At 47.7% G+C, this 16,931-nt stretch overlaps 2 protein-coding genes across 2 annotated transcripts in view; one reads left to right on the top strand and one right to left on the bottom strand.

Moving 5' to 3' along the window:
• Positions 1-16,931, bottom strand: part of INO80C (INO80 complex subunit C) — a 29,031-nt gene that overhangs the window by 9,488 nt on the left and 2,612 nt on the right. The window contains exons 2-3 of the mRNA XM_085850874.1: positions 11,284-11,461; positions 6,469-6,579 (exon numbers count right to left, since the gene is read on the bottom strand). Coding sequence (XP_085707000.1) covers positions 6,469-6,579; positions 11,284-11,388 — 216 coding nt within the window. The 5' untranslated portion in view covers positions 11,389-11,461. The remainder of the gene's footprint in view (positions 1-6,468; positions 6,580-11,283; positions 11,462-16,931) is intronic.
• On the top strand, positions 12,567-15,060 carry LOC147013716 (uncharacterized). The gene has a single exon (XM_085851595.1). The coding sequence runs from the start codon at positions 12,567-12,569 to the stop codon at positions 15,045-15,047; it is 2,481 nt and encodes an 826-aa protein (XP_085707721.1). The 3' UTR covers positions 15,048-15,060.

Raw genomic sequence — 16,931 nt, 5'->3', positions numbered from 1 at the left:
ATGACTCCACCCTCTGCCGTACCATCTGTCATCCCTCAGACCGGCAAGCAGCAGCTTCTTCGCTCACTGCAGATCTGGATAAAATCACAAACTGGTCCAACACGTGGAACATGTCTTTCAATCCACACAAATCTCACACTCTCACTATGTCTCTTCGAAAGGACCGTTTACAAAACCCCCATCCACTTTCTCAACAATCCTCTGGAAGAAGTCTTTTCTTTCAAGCTTCTGGGTCTCACTATCTGCCATGACCTTTCCTGGGAAAGTCACATTTCCAACCTTGCCTCAAAAGCCAGTCGCCGACTGGGAATCCTCCGTCGTGCAAAGTCCTTCCTCGGCCCTCTTGAGCTCCTGACTACTTACAAAGCTTTTGTCCGTAGCCTGATGGAGTACTGCTCTCCCCTCTGGGCTGGTGCTCCTGCCTCCCACCTTTCTCGACTTCACGCTGTCGAAACCAGGGCTTTTAAGATCATTGGCATCTCCCGCAATGAAGCTGAGTCTTTGGGCCTCTCACTCAATCACCGCAGGTTGGTCGGTGGTCTTTCTGTCTTCTACCGACTCCTCTCCAGCCTTGCCCCCCTGCTCTCTCTGCGATTTGTCCCAACCACATTTCCACAGGGCGCTCAAGGTCCGCCAACAACCCCCTTCTGGTAAAACTACCAAAATCACGAATCACTGCTCATCTTCACTCTTTCATTCCTCTTTTTCCCGCCTTTGGAATAAACTTCCTCACTCTATTCTTTCCCATTCTTCCCTCCAGGCTTTCAAAACAGCAGTTCACCACCACCTCTTATCTTCCCCCATCCAAATCCTCGATCTTTTCTACCCCCGATAATCCACCCATGCCCACTTCCTTCAATTCTCCTGCTTTCCTTCCTGAAAGTCCCTGTAATGTCCATCTTCTCCTCGCCATGTTCCCCGTCCCATCCCCATCCCTCTCCCTTCCACAGTTCACCTGTGTCTGTTCCCCAATGTTTTGTCCCTTCCACTCCCACCCCTCTTGTCTCATGCCTCCTTGCTGTGAGTTGTGTGTTAGCTCTCATACGAGCCTCGACCAAGGTATACAAAAAAAAAAAAAAAAAAAAAAAAAAAAAAAAAAAAAAAAAAAAAATGCAGCTCTGGTGGTAGCGGGTGGAAGGATGGGCCGGGGCAGCCATGAGCAGGCGATGAGGAGATGATGAGCAGGATGATGAGGAGATGCAGGCACATGGGCAGGTCAAAAAAACGCGGCAATGAAAAGGCAGGCAGACAGGACAACCTCCTCTCCTGACTTTTTATCCTTCTCCAAACTCCTCAGTTCTCCGTTCTCCCGTTTTACCTCAAAACCTTTTCCCCTCCCTCCTCTCCCTCATAACTCGCACAATTTCCTTAGACGCGCCCTTGTCTGCTCCTTCCTCTTGGAGGTGGAGGTGTTCATACCTCCACCCTCTCTTCCTCTTGCAAAGTCCCCCAGTCAAGGTTTACATACACAATTTCCTAAACCATAACCCCTAACTAATCATCACCACGCACCACCCCCTGTGTGGTGCACATTCAAATAAAACATTCCTTGAGGTGTTGTGTCCCTACTTATTACATCAAGATGGGCGAACTACTCGTACGCAAACCATGCTATTCTATACATTACTATCTGCTCTAAGGTGATATCGAACCCACCGCCCCCCACAAACACAACATATACAGTCTACAAATTGTCACTGAAACTTACCAGGAGGCCATTTAATCCATTATGCAATTGCTGCATCCAGATCCCAATGACTCAATTAATTTAATTTCGTTGTGCATCGGTAATTATTAACCACAATCGTTCGAGGCACTAAATATAACATCCATATTTGTTTTGTGAAATCAACGACTGTGTTTGGAGTTAGGGTCCACAATGGCTATTCTTCTCAAAATATCATACAAAGGGATCTTTAATATCTGAAACATAAATGGAGATGCGACGGGACAATTTTACATCCTCATCCAAAGGACAGAATGATCTAGGATGAAGCGCCTGTTCCCTCCGGCACTGTCGGAGAGAAGGTTGACGTATTATAAATCTACCACTGCTGCGTTTAACGGCCTTAATTATTCCCACCTTGTGCAGTCGTCCCAGGAAAGGTTTTGGTCCAAGTGTTTCACGAACCGGCGGGCCAGACCTGACATCCGACTGAAGATGGCAGGAATTTAATTTGTTTAGAGTAGCGGCATTGACTCGCCTACTCTTCGTGATAGACTCTGTGGGATCTTTACTGTCCACCAAGTAATTCTAGCAGACGGGATAAAAATCATAATTTGCACGATTTTTTTTTTTACTATCTACTACACTAGATAGGATTAGATGCATTAGAGTTGAAAAGTGTTAAATTAATGTGGAAGTTCAACCAAAATGAAAAATAAATAAATAAAAAAGGATATCCACTTTTCGGTCAACCAACCAACCGTGTGTTTCTCTCAGACTAGGTCTCTTTTCCCCCAATTTCGATGGTTTACGGACACTTCCATTTACTTTGGAAGCCTCCAAGTTATTATGAGCACTTCCACTTAAAGATGGCAGGAAAAATGTGATCGATGACGCGACATCAAAGTGAGTTATGAGAATTCGGTGTGGTGTTCACAGTAAACGTCAATAGCAATTTATCGAAGTAACGGGTTCCGAAACTTTCCTGGACATTCTTAAAATGCTCTGTCAAATAACCTCAATGGCAAGTGCTCAAACAATTGAGGCTCGATTACAGCACATCTTTGAGGACACTTGTGACCGGGCGAGGCCGCGTGAAGTTGTTCACGACCAATCCGGTCGGTTATGGCCGTGATCGATCAGATTGGTTGTGAACGTGACCTCATGGTCTCAAGTGGCCTCCGAGAAATGCTGTAAATGGCTTCTGACGATCAGGTTTGCCATTCCAGTTGGTCACTACTTGATTGAGTTATCTCTGCAAGTATTGGATTTTACAAAGTCTTTCGGTTTGCATGTACAGAGAGCACCATCCAATGGGGGTTTTTTTTTATTCCAATCACAATGTTAATTTTAACAGGATCTAAGGCTCATAGTGGAGCTGCCACACACACATCTCACACAGATGGACATACCCAGACAAATGCACGAGACAAGACCGTCAGACGAGACAAACACGGCCACTGAGCTTGGAGGAATGGCCGTCAATTCCTGGGGTATTATGGGTACCAGCAACGTCACAACAATGGTACTGCCTTTCTCACCACACTCAGCAGGGAATTTTGTATGCCGTCGAGTAGGCGAAAGGATGGTTCCTCAGTGTGCGACACCAACTGTCAAACATGGAGGAGGAAGCGTGATGATCTGGGGCTCTTTTGCTGAATCCAGAGTCGACGACTTGCACAGAGTCACTGGCACCCTGAACCAAAAGGGCTACCACAGCATTTTGCAGCGCCATGCAATACCCTCTGGTCTACGCCTCGTTGGTCAGGGGTTCATCCCACACCAAGATAACAACCCAAAATATACCTCCAGGCTATGTCAGAACTACCTCAAAAGAAAAGAACAAGACGGTAGGCTTCAAATCATGGAATGGCCAGCACAGTCTCCAGATTTAAACCCCATCGAGCTGCTTTGGGATGAACTGGACAGAAGGGTGAAAGCAAAGCAACCTACAGATGCAACACATTTGTGGGAGCTTCTGCAACAGTGTTGGGAAGAACTTTCCGAAAAATATTTGATTTCCATTGCAGAATGAATGCCACGAGTATGTTTGGCTGTTATATCTGCAAAAGGTGGCTACTTTGAAGTCAAAAATTTAGATTAAATTTTGTTCAACAAAACGATTTCATGATTTATTTTTATCTGCAATTGCTTGTTTGTTCTCTGCTTTAATTTCAGAGTACATTGAAATGTTAAACTGCTTAAATTTCAGTAAAAACTGGAAAAATGGGGGTGTTCTAAAACTTTTGACCGGTCGTGTATATATATATATATATATATATATATATATATATATATATATATATATATATATATATATATATTGTTGCGGATTCGCGCCCGCCGGCGTGCGAACGGCCACGTAACTCGAATCGCGGCACGTCGCCCACCAGACGGACAATCCCGTCGTGACCCTCTCGGACTAACGCCGGGAACTAGTCACGGGTGGGCCTTTCGGCCTCACCACGATCGTGCCAATCGGCCCCCGCGTGGGATAGGGTTGCTCGCCAAATTCGACCTACCTAAGTACCCACACGGAGGGTAGACCGGGCGATCGCACCTCGCCGCAGGTCGACTTCGGACACGGGCCACTTTAAGCGACCCGTTCCGTACTATCGGGATAACCGAGCGGTGTTATCGTCAACCCCGACGGTTCGATTAATTATCGGGCGTTTTAGCCCACGACAAACCCTTTACGTGAAGTAAGATGGAGATTCAATAAAGGAAAAGACGAAGCGAAACGGGAAAAACAGTTCAACATAAAGCACATTTATTTCGCGATGGCACACGGATAGCACACATATACAATTATACACCAAAAGCAAATGTAAAAGAAGAAACACCACAATAATGCACAAAAAGCAAATGTAAAAGTGAAACACAATGCAGATCTACCACCGACTACCCAGCACACGGCAACACTTATACAGTTTTACTTCACAGACGGCGCCGACAACACATATACTCAAAGCAAAAGAAAAAGGGACCACCCTCCACTATGAGGGGGCAGACGGGCCTGGGGCCGAGACCGCGTCGAGCCTACCCGTCTGGTGATGAGCCGCAAAATGGCGGTGGCGCCCCGACTCCGCGGGCCTCGCGGACAGTGTCTGGAATGGGGTGGGAACGGGGCCCCCTTCTCACACTATCTCAGCGCGGGGGGAAACAGGAGGGGGTTGTTGATGCTCGGGGGGATGAGGATATCTCGCTGGCTCGGGTCCCGCGACGAGCGTCTCCACCGCGACCTCGGTCGCGTTATCGGCCTCCCCTCTCCGCAGCTCCCCGACTCTGACACGAGCGCCCTCCCGACTGCCTTCGCCGCCGCCACCTCTCCAACTCTCCCACTCTCCACAGCTCCGTCCAACTGCTTTCTCCGACTCTTCTCTTCTCCACTCTCCTTGACTGGCTCTTTCCAACTCTCTTTTCGGCGAGCGAACGCGGCCCCTTATAGTCCCCGGGGCTTCGCTCCTTACCCTTCGACCCTTTACCTCTGGCTGGTTCCCCATTGTACAGAGGAAAAGTGGGCGTGAATGCTTTTTGATCCACGAATCTGCATATAGCGATTATACTCCGACGCACCTGGAGGCGGGGCCAAATCGCCCCACGCTCGCTGATAGGACGGAACAGAAGTGGGCGTGAATCGTTCTTGATCCGATTTCTTCGGAAAGGCTGGTGTTTTTGCACCCGCTGCTCGGTGCGCGCCCTGCACGAGTCCAGGATCGGTGCCCACAAGCGGCGCGGGAATGGCGGTGATGCGATGGTTGCGAGAGCGAGATGTGACGGCAAGGGTCGTGGCTGTTGTTGTGAAGCGGCGTTGCGGTTGGTGGTTGTTGTGTGATGGCTGTTGAGACGTGGTTGGTGGTGGTTGTGGTGGTAGTAATGGCGGCTGGTCCAAAATAAAGATAGTAAAAGAAAAACGGCTATCTAGAGGGGTCGCAGCCCGAATGAATGACATTTATTCCCTCTAAACAACGGGTTTGGGCCTAACTACACATATACTTACAGAGATAATCTCACCTAAGGGACCTGAATGGTGGTTTGCGAATTTTGTCAACCACAACAATATATATATATACATATTTTTATTAAGCCCAAGAAAAATGAAAAACAACATGTGTCAAAAATCCATCTGTCATTTGCGTTTGCACACTTTCAAGTCTCCAAACATCTGGCATATTTTCAGCTGCAGTAATTCCAATGGTCACTCTGATCATCATAATATTCATTCGGTAAAGGTATGGTGTGTTTATGGTTGTTGGCTGTGAACATCGCAGCTATATTTTTATGCTGCAGATTAAATGTACAAAGCTTGGTGTTGGCTGAACAGTTAAGGTGGCTGGCTTAAGATCTGAAGGTCCTGAGTCTGAGCCCATGTTGTGCTGTTAATATAACACTCGGTCGGTTGACTCAACCTGTCATCCTTCCAAGGTCGGCAAAACGAGTATCAGCTTATTTGTAAGAATGAGCCACTCAATTATCCTGCGTCAGAGTGGTGTCCCGTCCAGGATTGTGCCCCCGAGCCAATGAAAAACTGCCTCGGCAGCCCTATGCATCTGAAGACGTGAGAGCAGTGGTGGTTCTTCTTTTTCTTCTTCTTTCTTCTAAATTACAGTGAAATGCCAACTTGATGCTGTTTCATACTGCACAATATCATGATGTCTTGTGAGGTCAAATGGGAAATAAAAAAATTGTGTTGATGCCACGGGTTACATAACAGCATTTGCAATATGGAGCAAGTTCTCTGAAGACTTCAGTGGCACTCTTTTGTGCTCCAAAATCATGAAATTGTAATTCCTTCCACTTACCGTGAAGTTCGGATCTTTGAACGGAAATGATTTCGGCGGGAGCTCGGTTGACATTTCTGCAGTGATCTCCACCAGTTCCTGTGCTTCGAAGTTGCCTTCTACCCCAACTGTCTGGAGAACACAAATCGTTTATATTGTTACGGTTCTGCGAAACTGTCGCTCCCCAAGGCAATGCCACACAACATATAGTAGTTCCAGAAATAGTTCTTTCATTGGTATTCGTTTTAGATAGCCCTTTCCTTATGTGTAATGGGTTTATGGGTCAATATGCGTTGCCTGGGCTTCAGGTAGGTTTTTCTGCCGCTTCTTTACCCGTCTTGCTTTGCTGCACACACGAACTTCTCCTTTCTTCATGCGTGCATGCATGCCAAAGACCATAGTCAACAGGTTGTCATTTGCATACGCATGCCATTCCTCGTTTGAATCACGCGCCATTACACCTCGGTCTTAACTGTATTCGAACCCCAACGCGGCAACATTTCAAACACCAACGGGACTCCTTTAGTGTAATCACCAAACAATCAAACCACAACCCAAACTCACTTACATTCGTCAATGATACCACAACCAACCACTATCACCATGAACCACCACACCAGAACGCACCACTATGCTCATGGCAATGCTGACGCTGCCATCACTCAACCATGGTCACCGACGATGACAGCCACCAGCTTTTGGGACCGACAGGGAATGGAGGAGTGTGGCATGGCATTGCCGACGCTCGGGTCTGGACGTACGGGCCTCTAACTTGAGGCGCGAATGTGCGTGAGGCTCCGTTCAACATTGTGTGGGCATCCCTGAAGCTCCGCTCAATTATGAACTTCATTGCGTGTTCGGCGCACATTCACAGCTGAAGCGCGCGACCCAATATCCTGCCCGATGTTAATTGCATAGCTCAGCCACTCTTCAACGGGAAGAGCTCAGGGCGAGTGAGGCCATTTCCACTGCCAGACTCTCGCATGGGTGGGGCCAGCACCGTGGTAATCGATCGTGCGCCAATGGGGGCACTGAAAAATATCTACCGCTCCGCCTGATCCACTTCTGGACTCCGCCCCCCGCCATCTATAAATTACTAAATCTCTCATCTTGGATATATGTATGTATGTATGTACGTGTGTATGTATGTTCCTGAAATACAGCCAAAACGGTACACGATAGCGCAAATATTTTAGGGCCACCTTACTCACCATTCGCCTGCGGTGTGCAGTATCTAGTTTTGTTAAAATCGGGCAACGAAAAGAATATTAAAAAATAAATTCCAAATTCAGTAAAGTACTCTTCGGGAGAATTTGATCAATGCAAACAACCTCAGCAGTATAGTTCTCTGGAGCTATTTTTTATTTTTATTTTGAAATGATTTTTTTATCAACCACTGTCACAACAGGAACCCAACGGGTTCATGGGTCGTCTAGTGGGATTATAATAGCACCATGCGTTGCGCACATAGGGGCTGCCGTGGTTCGTTATTGTTCTTTGGTGCATTTTGGGGTCAAGGTGCGTTCCTGGTCGGCGGACAATAGAGCGAGCGGAGTGGAACGTAGTCCACAAACGAGCAGAAGAGCCAGGTACCAGACGCCAGACCAAGCGCAGTATTAGACAGTCCAGCAGAACACTTACAGACCTCCTTACACTTCATTAAACCTATCTTCTCACATGTTCTTATATTTCCTCCTCAACTGTGGACGCAATAAAAGGGCATCAAAGATTGCCTGGGCCCACTGATCCACATCTCTTACATTTTCCTCTCTGCACATCACCTGCCAATTAATGCACCTCCTCCGGCTACGCACCATAGATACCATCAGTTTTCCTCCTCCTTCCCCCTCCTTATCGTCTGGGTTTGCGCAGGTCCGTCGGCTGTGCCTGGTATACAAGAGGTTGCAAATGCCTCAAACTTTCATTCCTTTCTCTGAACTATCTAACTTTCCTCAGGGGTGTTTCTGATGGCGCCTGTCATGTTCGTGTAAGATAAGATCATTGAAGGTTTAGATGAGTATAACTCTGCAGTGTATCTCTTTGCTTTTGTAAGTCATTGCATTCATTTTGCTGCACCTCACCCACCCTTGGTTTCCTTGCTGCATGTATTTTCTGTTGTATTATAAATGTACCCAGTTCATGGCGTCTTTTCCTCCATTGATCTAGCATAGTCCGCACCTAGTGTAAGCCTGGAAGTTCTACCCGACGTTATTACCTCCACCACCGAAGGTGGAAGGACGTTATGTTTTCACCTCTGTTTGTCTGTGTGCAGGATATCTCAAAAAGTTGTGGACAGATGTGGATGAAATTCGGTGGACAGGTTGGGTGTATGACAAGGACGAACTGATTAGATTTTAATGAAGATCCAAGTCTGGATCTGGATAGAATTATTTATTTTTAAAGTGATTCCTCACCATTGAGAGAAAGGGCCAAAAACGATATATAACATGACATTTCAAAAATGTCTTGGGCCCGATATGTTCTCGTGGATTAGGCATTGCATCGCGGAGTTATGCGCTCCACAGAGTGCTCTTCCAGTTTACTCTGTTATCCAGTGTACACTCACTGTATCGCTCGGCAGTAATCCGAGTACGAGCTTAGGGCGTGAAACCCGCTTGGAGCGGTCGTCCAAAGGTAAGGTAACCATGCGAAGTAGTGACACCCTGCTCGGATTGGCACTACCAATCGGCATTAGTGGTTGCTTAGCAACCCACCGGGCCATGTTGTTATCTGCGGATGGTAACCTCAGGACCGGGTGTTCGGTGCTGGGGAGGAACTCGAGCGCTTCCCCTCGTGGCGAACCACGAACCTTGGGGCGTAACAATATCCTCAGTATACACCTCACTTGAGCTTTGCTTCTCCGTATTGCAGGAAACTGCTCCAACTCACATCCAAAGACCTCATGATCCCGTCGGAACTTACAGAAGAGGGCTTCCATCATTAATGCCATTTAGTACTCGAGAGCTCAGTGCATCGATTGCTGTACAATGCTTCAATGATAATAAATCATACAATTAGGGGTGAATTGAGCTCCTCCTCCTCAAACATTTCCAAAAAAAAAAAATTATCTACATGATTTCAACGAAACAACCCCAAGACGGCCTCGATCCAACCATCTCACAGCCACTGTAAAATGTATTTATTTTCACACAGACATGATAGCATTCACATATCCTTGGCAAAGAACACTTTTAATCTGATCTCAAAAACCGAGGGAATGGATTTTATTCCTGGTAACGTGTTGCCATACAGATTTTAGCATCAATAGCAATAATACTCAGTTGACCTTAAGGTACTTACCCCAAAATTCTAAGATTATCTACCAAGTCCGAGTACGTAGAGGAATTCACGTGAAAGTACAATTCTTCTTCTTTATAACGGACACAATTATTCCTGCGTCCTTGTGGGGTTAGCCGGGGGAAGCTTGGCCCAAGTCTTTCACGAACAGGCTAGCCAGGCCTGATGTTCGACCACGTAGTTCGGGCAGGAATTTGTAATTTGTTCAGGGTGCCGGCGATATCTCGCCGACTCTTCATGATGGACACCATGGGATTATTGAAGACCACCAACTAATGCCGGCAAACGGGATTCCCGTTTAACGTCCATCCGAGAGACGGCACACACATTGATGAATCACCGTGCCTGTGCCTTGCTGTGCCTGCTGATCACACGTGGAGCATTTTGAGCATTGTTGGTAAATAATTATCTATCTGTTTGATGCGCAACATACATGACTGCGGCTCAGAGAAGAGCCAGAACAGAATGAGAGGGAAGAAAATGGAAAGGGGGAACGCCAACAGCAGAGTGGAAGCGAGATCAAGAATTGGGGGAGAAGGACACATGGGGTGAACGAGCTGCAACAAGCTCAATGAAACACAGCAAGAAGAGGAAGAGAAAGATGGGGATGAAACAGAAAAGGAACAACGAACAAAGCAAAAGAGAGGGGAGAGGAGGGGGGGAAATCACAATAACGTGGGAAAAGGGGAGTGCTTGGGAATGGGGTTATTTTGGGGTCAAAGAGATCACAAGTTATAGACGGGGGGGGGGGGAAGACTTGAGGTATGGTGAACTTTAAGCCCTGGAGGGAAGAATGGGACTGAACAGACTCGGGAAGTCGGTCCCACAGGATGGAAAAAAAAAGAGGAACCATGAGGTGAGCAGTGAGCCGAGATTTTTGTGGTTCAACAAGAAGCAAGTTACTCGTAGACGGTGTGTGCCATGTGGAAACCTCGGAGGGAGAGTGAATCCTTTACTATAATTCACGGATTGGTGTTTGTCGCGCTGCTACTACTACTACTACTACTACTACTACTACTACAGTTGTGGGCTGATTACATCCAGACTTGCTAAACAGGGTCAGCATGACCCAATTAATGTACAGGGGTGTTTTTATCTGAGCCAGTGGTTTTGGAGGCAGGGAGGGCGTCGAGATGTAAATTCTCCATGTAAATGTGTATCGTGTGGCGCCTCCTCCAGGTGTAGCAGGGTAATTACAAGTCCCCACTATTTACAGTACGTACAGTATTCCTGTCCACATGTTTTCCAGCGTGGTGAGGCGTTTTGAATTATAAGCAGGAGGGATGTTTTTACTTCATCAATGCAAACAGGTAAAAAAAAAAAAAAATTGCGTCGACAGAGCAGTAATATCCCTATACACCGCCCAACTAAAGGTGCACATTATTAGACCACGTCACACCCTTGGAACAAGATCGCCCGTCGGGCGGGTACGCTGCTCGTATTAACAAACATCATTATTAATAAACATCATCATCATCATCATCAGGACATTTGGTGTTGTTAAGACAGATCTCTCGGGTCGGTTTCCAGTTCACTTACCTTACGTTTCTTCCCAGCAGGCGGCTCGCCAGGTCGTGCAGAGCCCGGGCTGTTTGGTCGCTTCTTCCCGCGGGGTCTGACAGGAAAGCCGGGGGAAGCGGCCATCACAGGCCTCTCGACCTCTTCTCAAACCAAAGCCGTTAACGAGGCACTAACACTGGACCACTTCGATGAAGAGCTTGATACCCGGAAGCAAAACAAAAAAAAAATGTTCCACCGAATCATGTTTTTTTGTTGTTGTTGTTGCAATGTTTCTCACAAACCACGGTATTCTATTCACAACACACACTCTTTTGTTTAATTTTACATTTTAAATACTTCGAAAAATTTCCACAACAAATTATAGGCGAGCCAAAATTTGAAAATACTTCAGCTTATACACCGCCTAGTTTGTCACGTCCCTCCCCCATGCAATGTTGTGGAATGCAGCGTACGTGTGACGTCACCGGGTTTTCGATCCGCCATCTTGGAGTACGAGCAAACAAAGCGAAACGCCACGTGGAATTAACAAGCTCGAATGAGCTAAGATCCTCGTCCTCTGAATGGTGACGTCATAAAAACGAATATGACGTCATTGTTAGAGAGAGTAATGTATGAACACGAACATTGGTAAAGGTAATAACAGTTATACTCTTGTGTATTTGTAGATGCAGCCACATCATTTGTAATCTATCTATAATTCCAGCAATCTCTGTCTGTCTGTCTGTCTGTCTGTCTGTCTGTCTGTCTGTCTGTCTGTCTGTCTGTCTGTCTGCGACCGCCATTTCTCGACGACCGCCGGTCCGATCTCATTGAAACTTGCCAGGAATATTGCCGGGGACCCGCGGATGTGCCTTTTCGAGGTTTGATATCGATCGGACGAGCGGTTCCCAGGTTACGGCCATTTATCTGTCGACCAATGACAGGACACGGTGCTATAACGTCACGAATGACATCACAATTAATGTTTATTTATTTATTATTATTTATTTTGCACGATTGAAACTTGCCAGGAATATTTCTGGGGACCCACAGATGTGACTTTTCGAGGTTTGAGAGAGAGAGAGGCTGCACATACTGGCACGCACCTACGGGCACGCACCTACGGGCCCGTACTAGTCTAATAAACGGGCGTCACAAAATGGTAGTTTTGTATTTATGATGAATATGATGTATTTATGAAATAGGAAGTAGTTCCTATTTATGACGAAGCTGAGCATTGAACACATCACCGCTGAGACAAGCAACCCCCAGGATGCCCACTGTAAACTGTCCTATCACTGACTGCGAGTACAACACCCCCGATGTTGAAGCAGTCCTGGCTGCGTCGCTCATCACGACTCATGCCACAACTCACACAGCTGCCAATGTCATCGTCGTTACAGGTGAAACGTCCCACGATCTCATCCGCTGGGACAAGCGAGGAATGGGCCTATTTCCAATCGCGATGGTCCGACTATGCAGATGCAACCAAAGTGACGGGCAAAGACAAGGTCATCCAACTGCTGGAATGTTGCGATGAACAATCAATAAAAGACTTGACTCGCAATGCTGGCGGCACACTAACGAACAACTCGGAGGACGATGTCCGTAAGGCTATCAAGCGACTCGCAGTGAGAGAAGACACCATCATGGTTGCTCGCGCTACACTACATGATGTGCACCAGGACCAAGACGAACCCGTCAGATCATTCGGGGCACGTCTCCGTGGTCAAGCAGGTGTATGTAAACTCATCATTCAATGCCCTCACTGCAATCAAGATGTGAATTACGTAGAACCGGTCCTCTGTGACTCTGAAACCCGTGGGCTCATTGACCGGGACATTCAACTCGACCTAATGGGCGACCGTAACCAGAACATGAAACTCGAAGAAATCTACCAGTTTGTCGAAGCTAAAGAATCTGGCAAACGCTCAGCCTCACGCCTCTTCCAGTCACAATCACATGGGATGGATGCCGCCGGCAGCTCCTACCGACGTCACAAGAACGAGACACTAAGAGGCTACCATGACGATGATCGCAAAACAACGGACAAGTCAGAGCAGTGCTACTACTGTGGAAAGAAGGGACACGGGCACCGATCCCTCGCCAAGTTCAGAAAGAAGGAGTGTCCCGCCTATGGTCATACATGCGTGCATTGCGGGAAGACCAATCACTTCGATCATGTGTGCAAAAACAAGAACAAATCGACCACCAAGGCCAACGCTAACGAATCAGAAGGTGCCGTGTTTGATTCCCCGTGCACAGTCGCAACTGATGAAACATTCCCCAAATCTATGAGCCTGGACCACCACCTGTACAACCATCTGTCTGACACCTGGATACAGAAATTATCAAAGCCCCAACAGTTCGTTAAACTGATGATCGGAGCGTTCCAGGTTGATTACAAGCACCGAGGATACAATCTCTACACCAAGACCAAGTCCAAATGCATCACTTGTATGGCGGATACTGGTTGTCAAAGTTGTTTGGCTGGCATGAAAGCTATATCCGGCCGTGGCTTCAAGACCAAAGACCTAATCCCAGTCACAATGAGGATGCACGCTGCCTGCAACAAGGGGATCAAAATCATCGGTGCCGTCATTCTCAGGATATCGGGCGAAGACAAAGATGGCAGCAACCTGGAGACTCGACAGATTACCTACGTCACTGACAGTTCAGACAAGTTCTTCCTCAGTCGAGATGCATGTATCAGTCTGGGCATGATCACCGGCACCTTCCCTACAGTTGGTGAGATAGACAGAGACACAGTCCACGCCACCTCAGATGTACTAGACCCCCTACCCAAAAATGACAATGGACTTGCATCTGAATATGACTGTCCTCCTTGGGAGAAGCCACCACCGATGCCCACGAAGTTGCCTTTCCCAGCCACGTCAGCGAACCGTGAGAGACTTCATCAATTCCTCCTGGATCACTACAGATCAAGCACTTTTAATACTTGTGAGCATCAACCCCTCCGAAGGATGGATGGACCACCACTACATCTCATGATCAACCCAGATGCTACACCCGTGGCCCACCACACACCAGCACCAGTCCCCATCCACTGGCAGGATGAAGTCAAAGCTGGATTGGATCGCGACATTAGGCTCGGTGTTCTCCAACCTGTCCCAATCGGAGAACCAGTTACGTGGTGCCACCGTATGGTTGTGTGTGCTCAGAAAAACGGCAAACCTCGTCGTACCGTAGACATGCAACCTCTGAACTGCCATGCTACACGTGAAACCCATCACACACAATCACCCTTCCACCAAGCACGGTCTGTACCCTCAGGAACACTGAAGACAGTATTTGATGCATGGAATGGATATCACAGCATTCCACTGGAAGAAGGTGACAGACACCTCACGACCTTCATCACACCCTGGGGCAGGTACCACTACCGTACCGCTCCACAAGGGTATATCGCCTCTGGCAATGGATACTCAAGGCGTTTTGATGAGATACCCTCTGACTTTCCAAACAAAACAAAGTGCATAGATGACACTCAACTATGGGCTGACAACCTAGAAGAAAGTTTCTTCCAGGCTTGTAAGTGGCTGAATATCTGTAGACGAAACAGCATCACCCTCAACCCAGAGAAGTTCGTATTTGGCCAGGAGACTGTGGAGTTCGCTGGATTCCAGATCACACAGGATAGCGTTCGGCCCTGCAAACGATTCCTACAGACTATCATGGAATTCCCTCTGCCCAGAAACATCACGGATATCCGCTCATGGTTTGGGCTGGTAAATCAAGTTTCATATGCATTCAGTATGACAGAGCGCATGCTACCTTTTTGAGCCTTCCTCAAGCCTGGCACCACATTCGCCTGAACGAACTGTTTCATGAATCTAAGAAGGTCATTGTCAATGAGATTGAGTCTGGCGTACAGATATTCGACAAGTCGAGACCAACATGCCCCGCCATAGATTGGTCGAAAGTCGGCGTCGGATTCTGGCTCTTCCAGAAACATTGCTCATGTCAATCACCCACCCTGAGGATGGAAGATCACACTAGTCGGAAGTCGTTTCACACACTCACCAGAATCTCGTTATGCCCCTATTGAAGGGCAAGCCTTAGCCCTGGCTGATGCATTGGACAAAGCTCGCTATTTTGTCCTGGGATGCAAGGATCTCACTATCGCGGTCGACCATAAACCGCTTCTCAAGCTCTTTGGTGACAGATCACTCGATGAAATCCCAAACAACCGACTCCGGAACCTCAAAGAAAAAAACACTTCGCTACATGTTTAACATGGTCCATGTACCTGGTGTAAAGAACAGAGCGGCGGACACCATTTCCCGCCACCCTACAGGTGACGGCAATCCCGAGAAGATGCACCTGACAGATGACATATCATCCATTGCGTCTACGCCCCAGAGTGACGACACCATTCCTTACCCGACAGTACGGCAAGACTTCCTTGCTGGCATACGTTGCATCGAGACATCAAACACCGATTCATCCTCATCGCAAACCGCTGCAGTTTCATCCCTCAAAACACTCGAGACCATCGCCTGGAACAAGGTTCGATTGGCTACTAGTAGTGATGAGAATATGAACAGGTTGGTGAACATCATCGAATCAGGCATGCCGATCTCTCATCAAGACATCCCATCGACACTCCAAGACTACCACCAATACCGGGATCACCTACATACCGTGGATGGAGTAATCACCTACAAGAACCGCATCGTCATCCCACCGTCCCACCGTCCCTCCGACAGGACTGCCTGGAAGCTTTTCATGCTGCACATCAAAGCGTATCATCCATGATTGCCAGAGCTGAATTGTCTGTGTTCTGGCCTGGAATCACCCCTGCAATCAAATACGTCAGGAACAATTGCAACCACTGCAACCGCATGGCTCCCTCACAACCCAGCGCACCACCCATGAACCAGATCCTTCCAGACTACCCGTTCCAATGCATATGTGCCGATTACTTTCAAAACAAGGGCTTTCATTACTTGCTCATCGTCGATAGATACTCCAATTGGCCTGTCGTCGAGAGGGCATCGGGAGGTTCGTCTGGCTTGGTGGATTCCCTGCGTCGCTGCTTCATCACCGATGGCATACCTGATGAACTCTCTTCTGACGGTGGCCCTGAATTCATCACTGGCAATACTCGCCAATTCCTACTGAACTGTGGAGTCCACCACCGCCTACCATCCTTCGCGTTCCCCCATAGTAACTGCCGGGCAGAAGTTGGAGTCAAAACCGTGAAGCGCATGATCACTGACAACACCGGCCCTTATGGTGAGCTGGACACAGATTCATTCCAGCGTGCGATCCTGCAATACAGGAACTGTCCTGATAAGGACACAAAGCTATCCCCCGCCATGTGTGTGTTTGGCAGGCTGACAAAGGACTTCATACCTATCCTCCCCCATGAAACTCCCAAAAATCCTCCCCCAGATACAGACCCCATGAAACAGGGAGAGACACTTTAGCCAACCGGGAAGCTGCTCTCCGCAACCGCCACATGAAAGCTGCTGAACACTGGTCAGAGCACACAAGAAGGTTACCACCACTCACTGTTGGAGACCAAGTCGGCATCCAAAACCAGGTTGGCCACAATCCTCGCAAATGGGACAAAACAGGCTCAGTGATCGAAGTCCGCCAGCACAACCAATATGTCCTACGTGTCGACGGTTCATGTCGAGCGACGCTCCGCAACAGGAGAT

Source organism: Eptatretus burgeri, chromosome 13 (genome assembly GCF_056783735.1).
Source record: "Eptatretus burgeri isolate ZD-2024b chromosome 13, Ebu_testis_v1, whole genome shotgun sequence".
NCBI classification, from domain to species: domain Eukaryota; kingdom Metazoa; phylum Chordata; class Myxini; order Myxiniformes; family Myxinidae; genus Eptatretus; species Eptatretus burgeri.
This window is presented reverse-complemented; position numbering and strand designations above follow the sequence as displayed.

Bases quoted from the DNA above. Each gene is read 5' to 3' on its own strand.
- LOC147013716 (XM_085851595.1), top strand. From the start codon at position 12,567: ATGTTGAAGCAGTCCTGGCTGCGTCGCTCATCACGACTCATGCCACAA.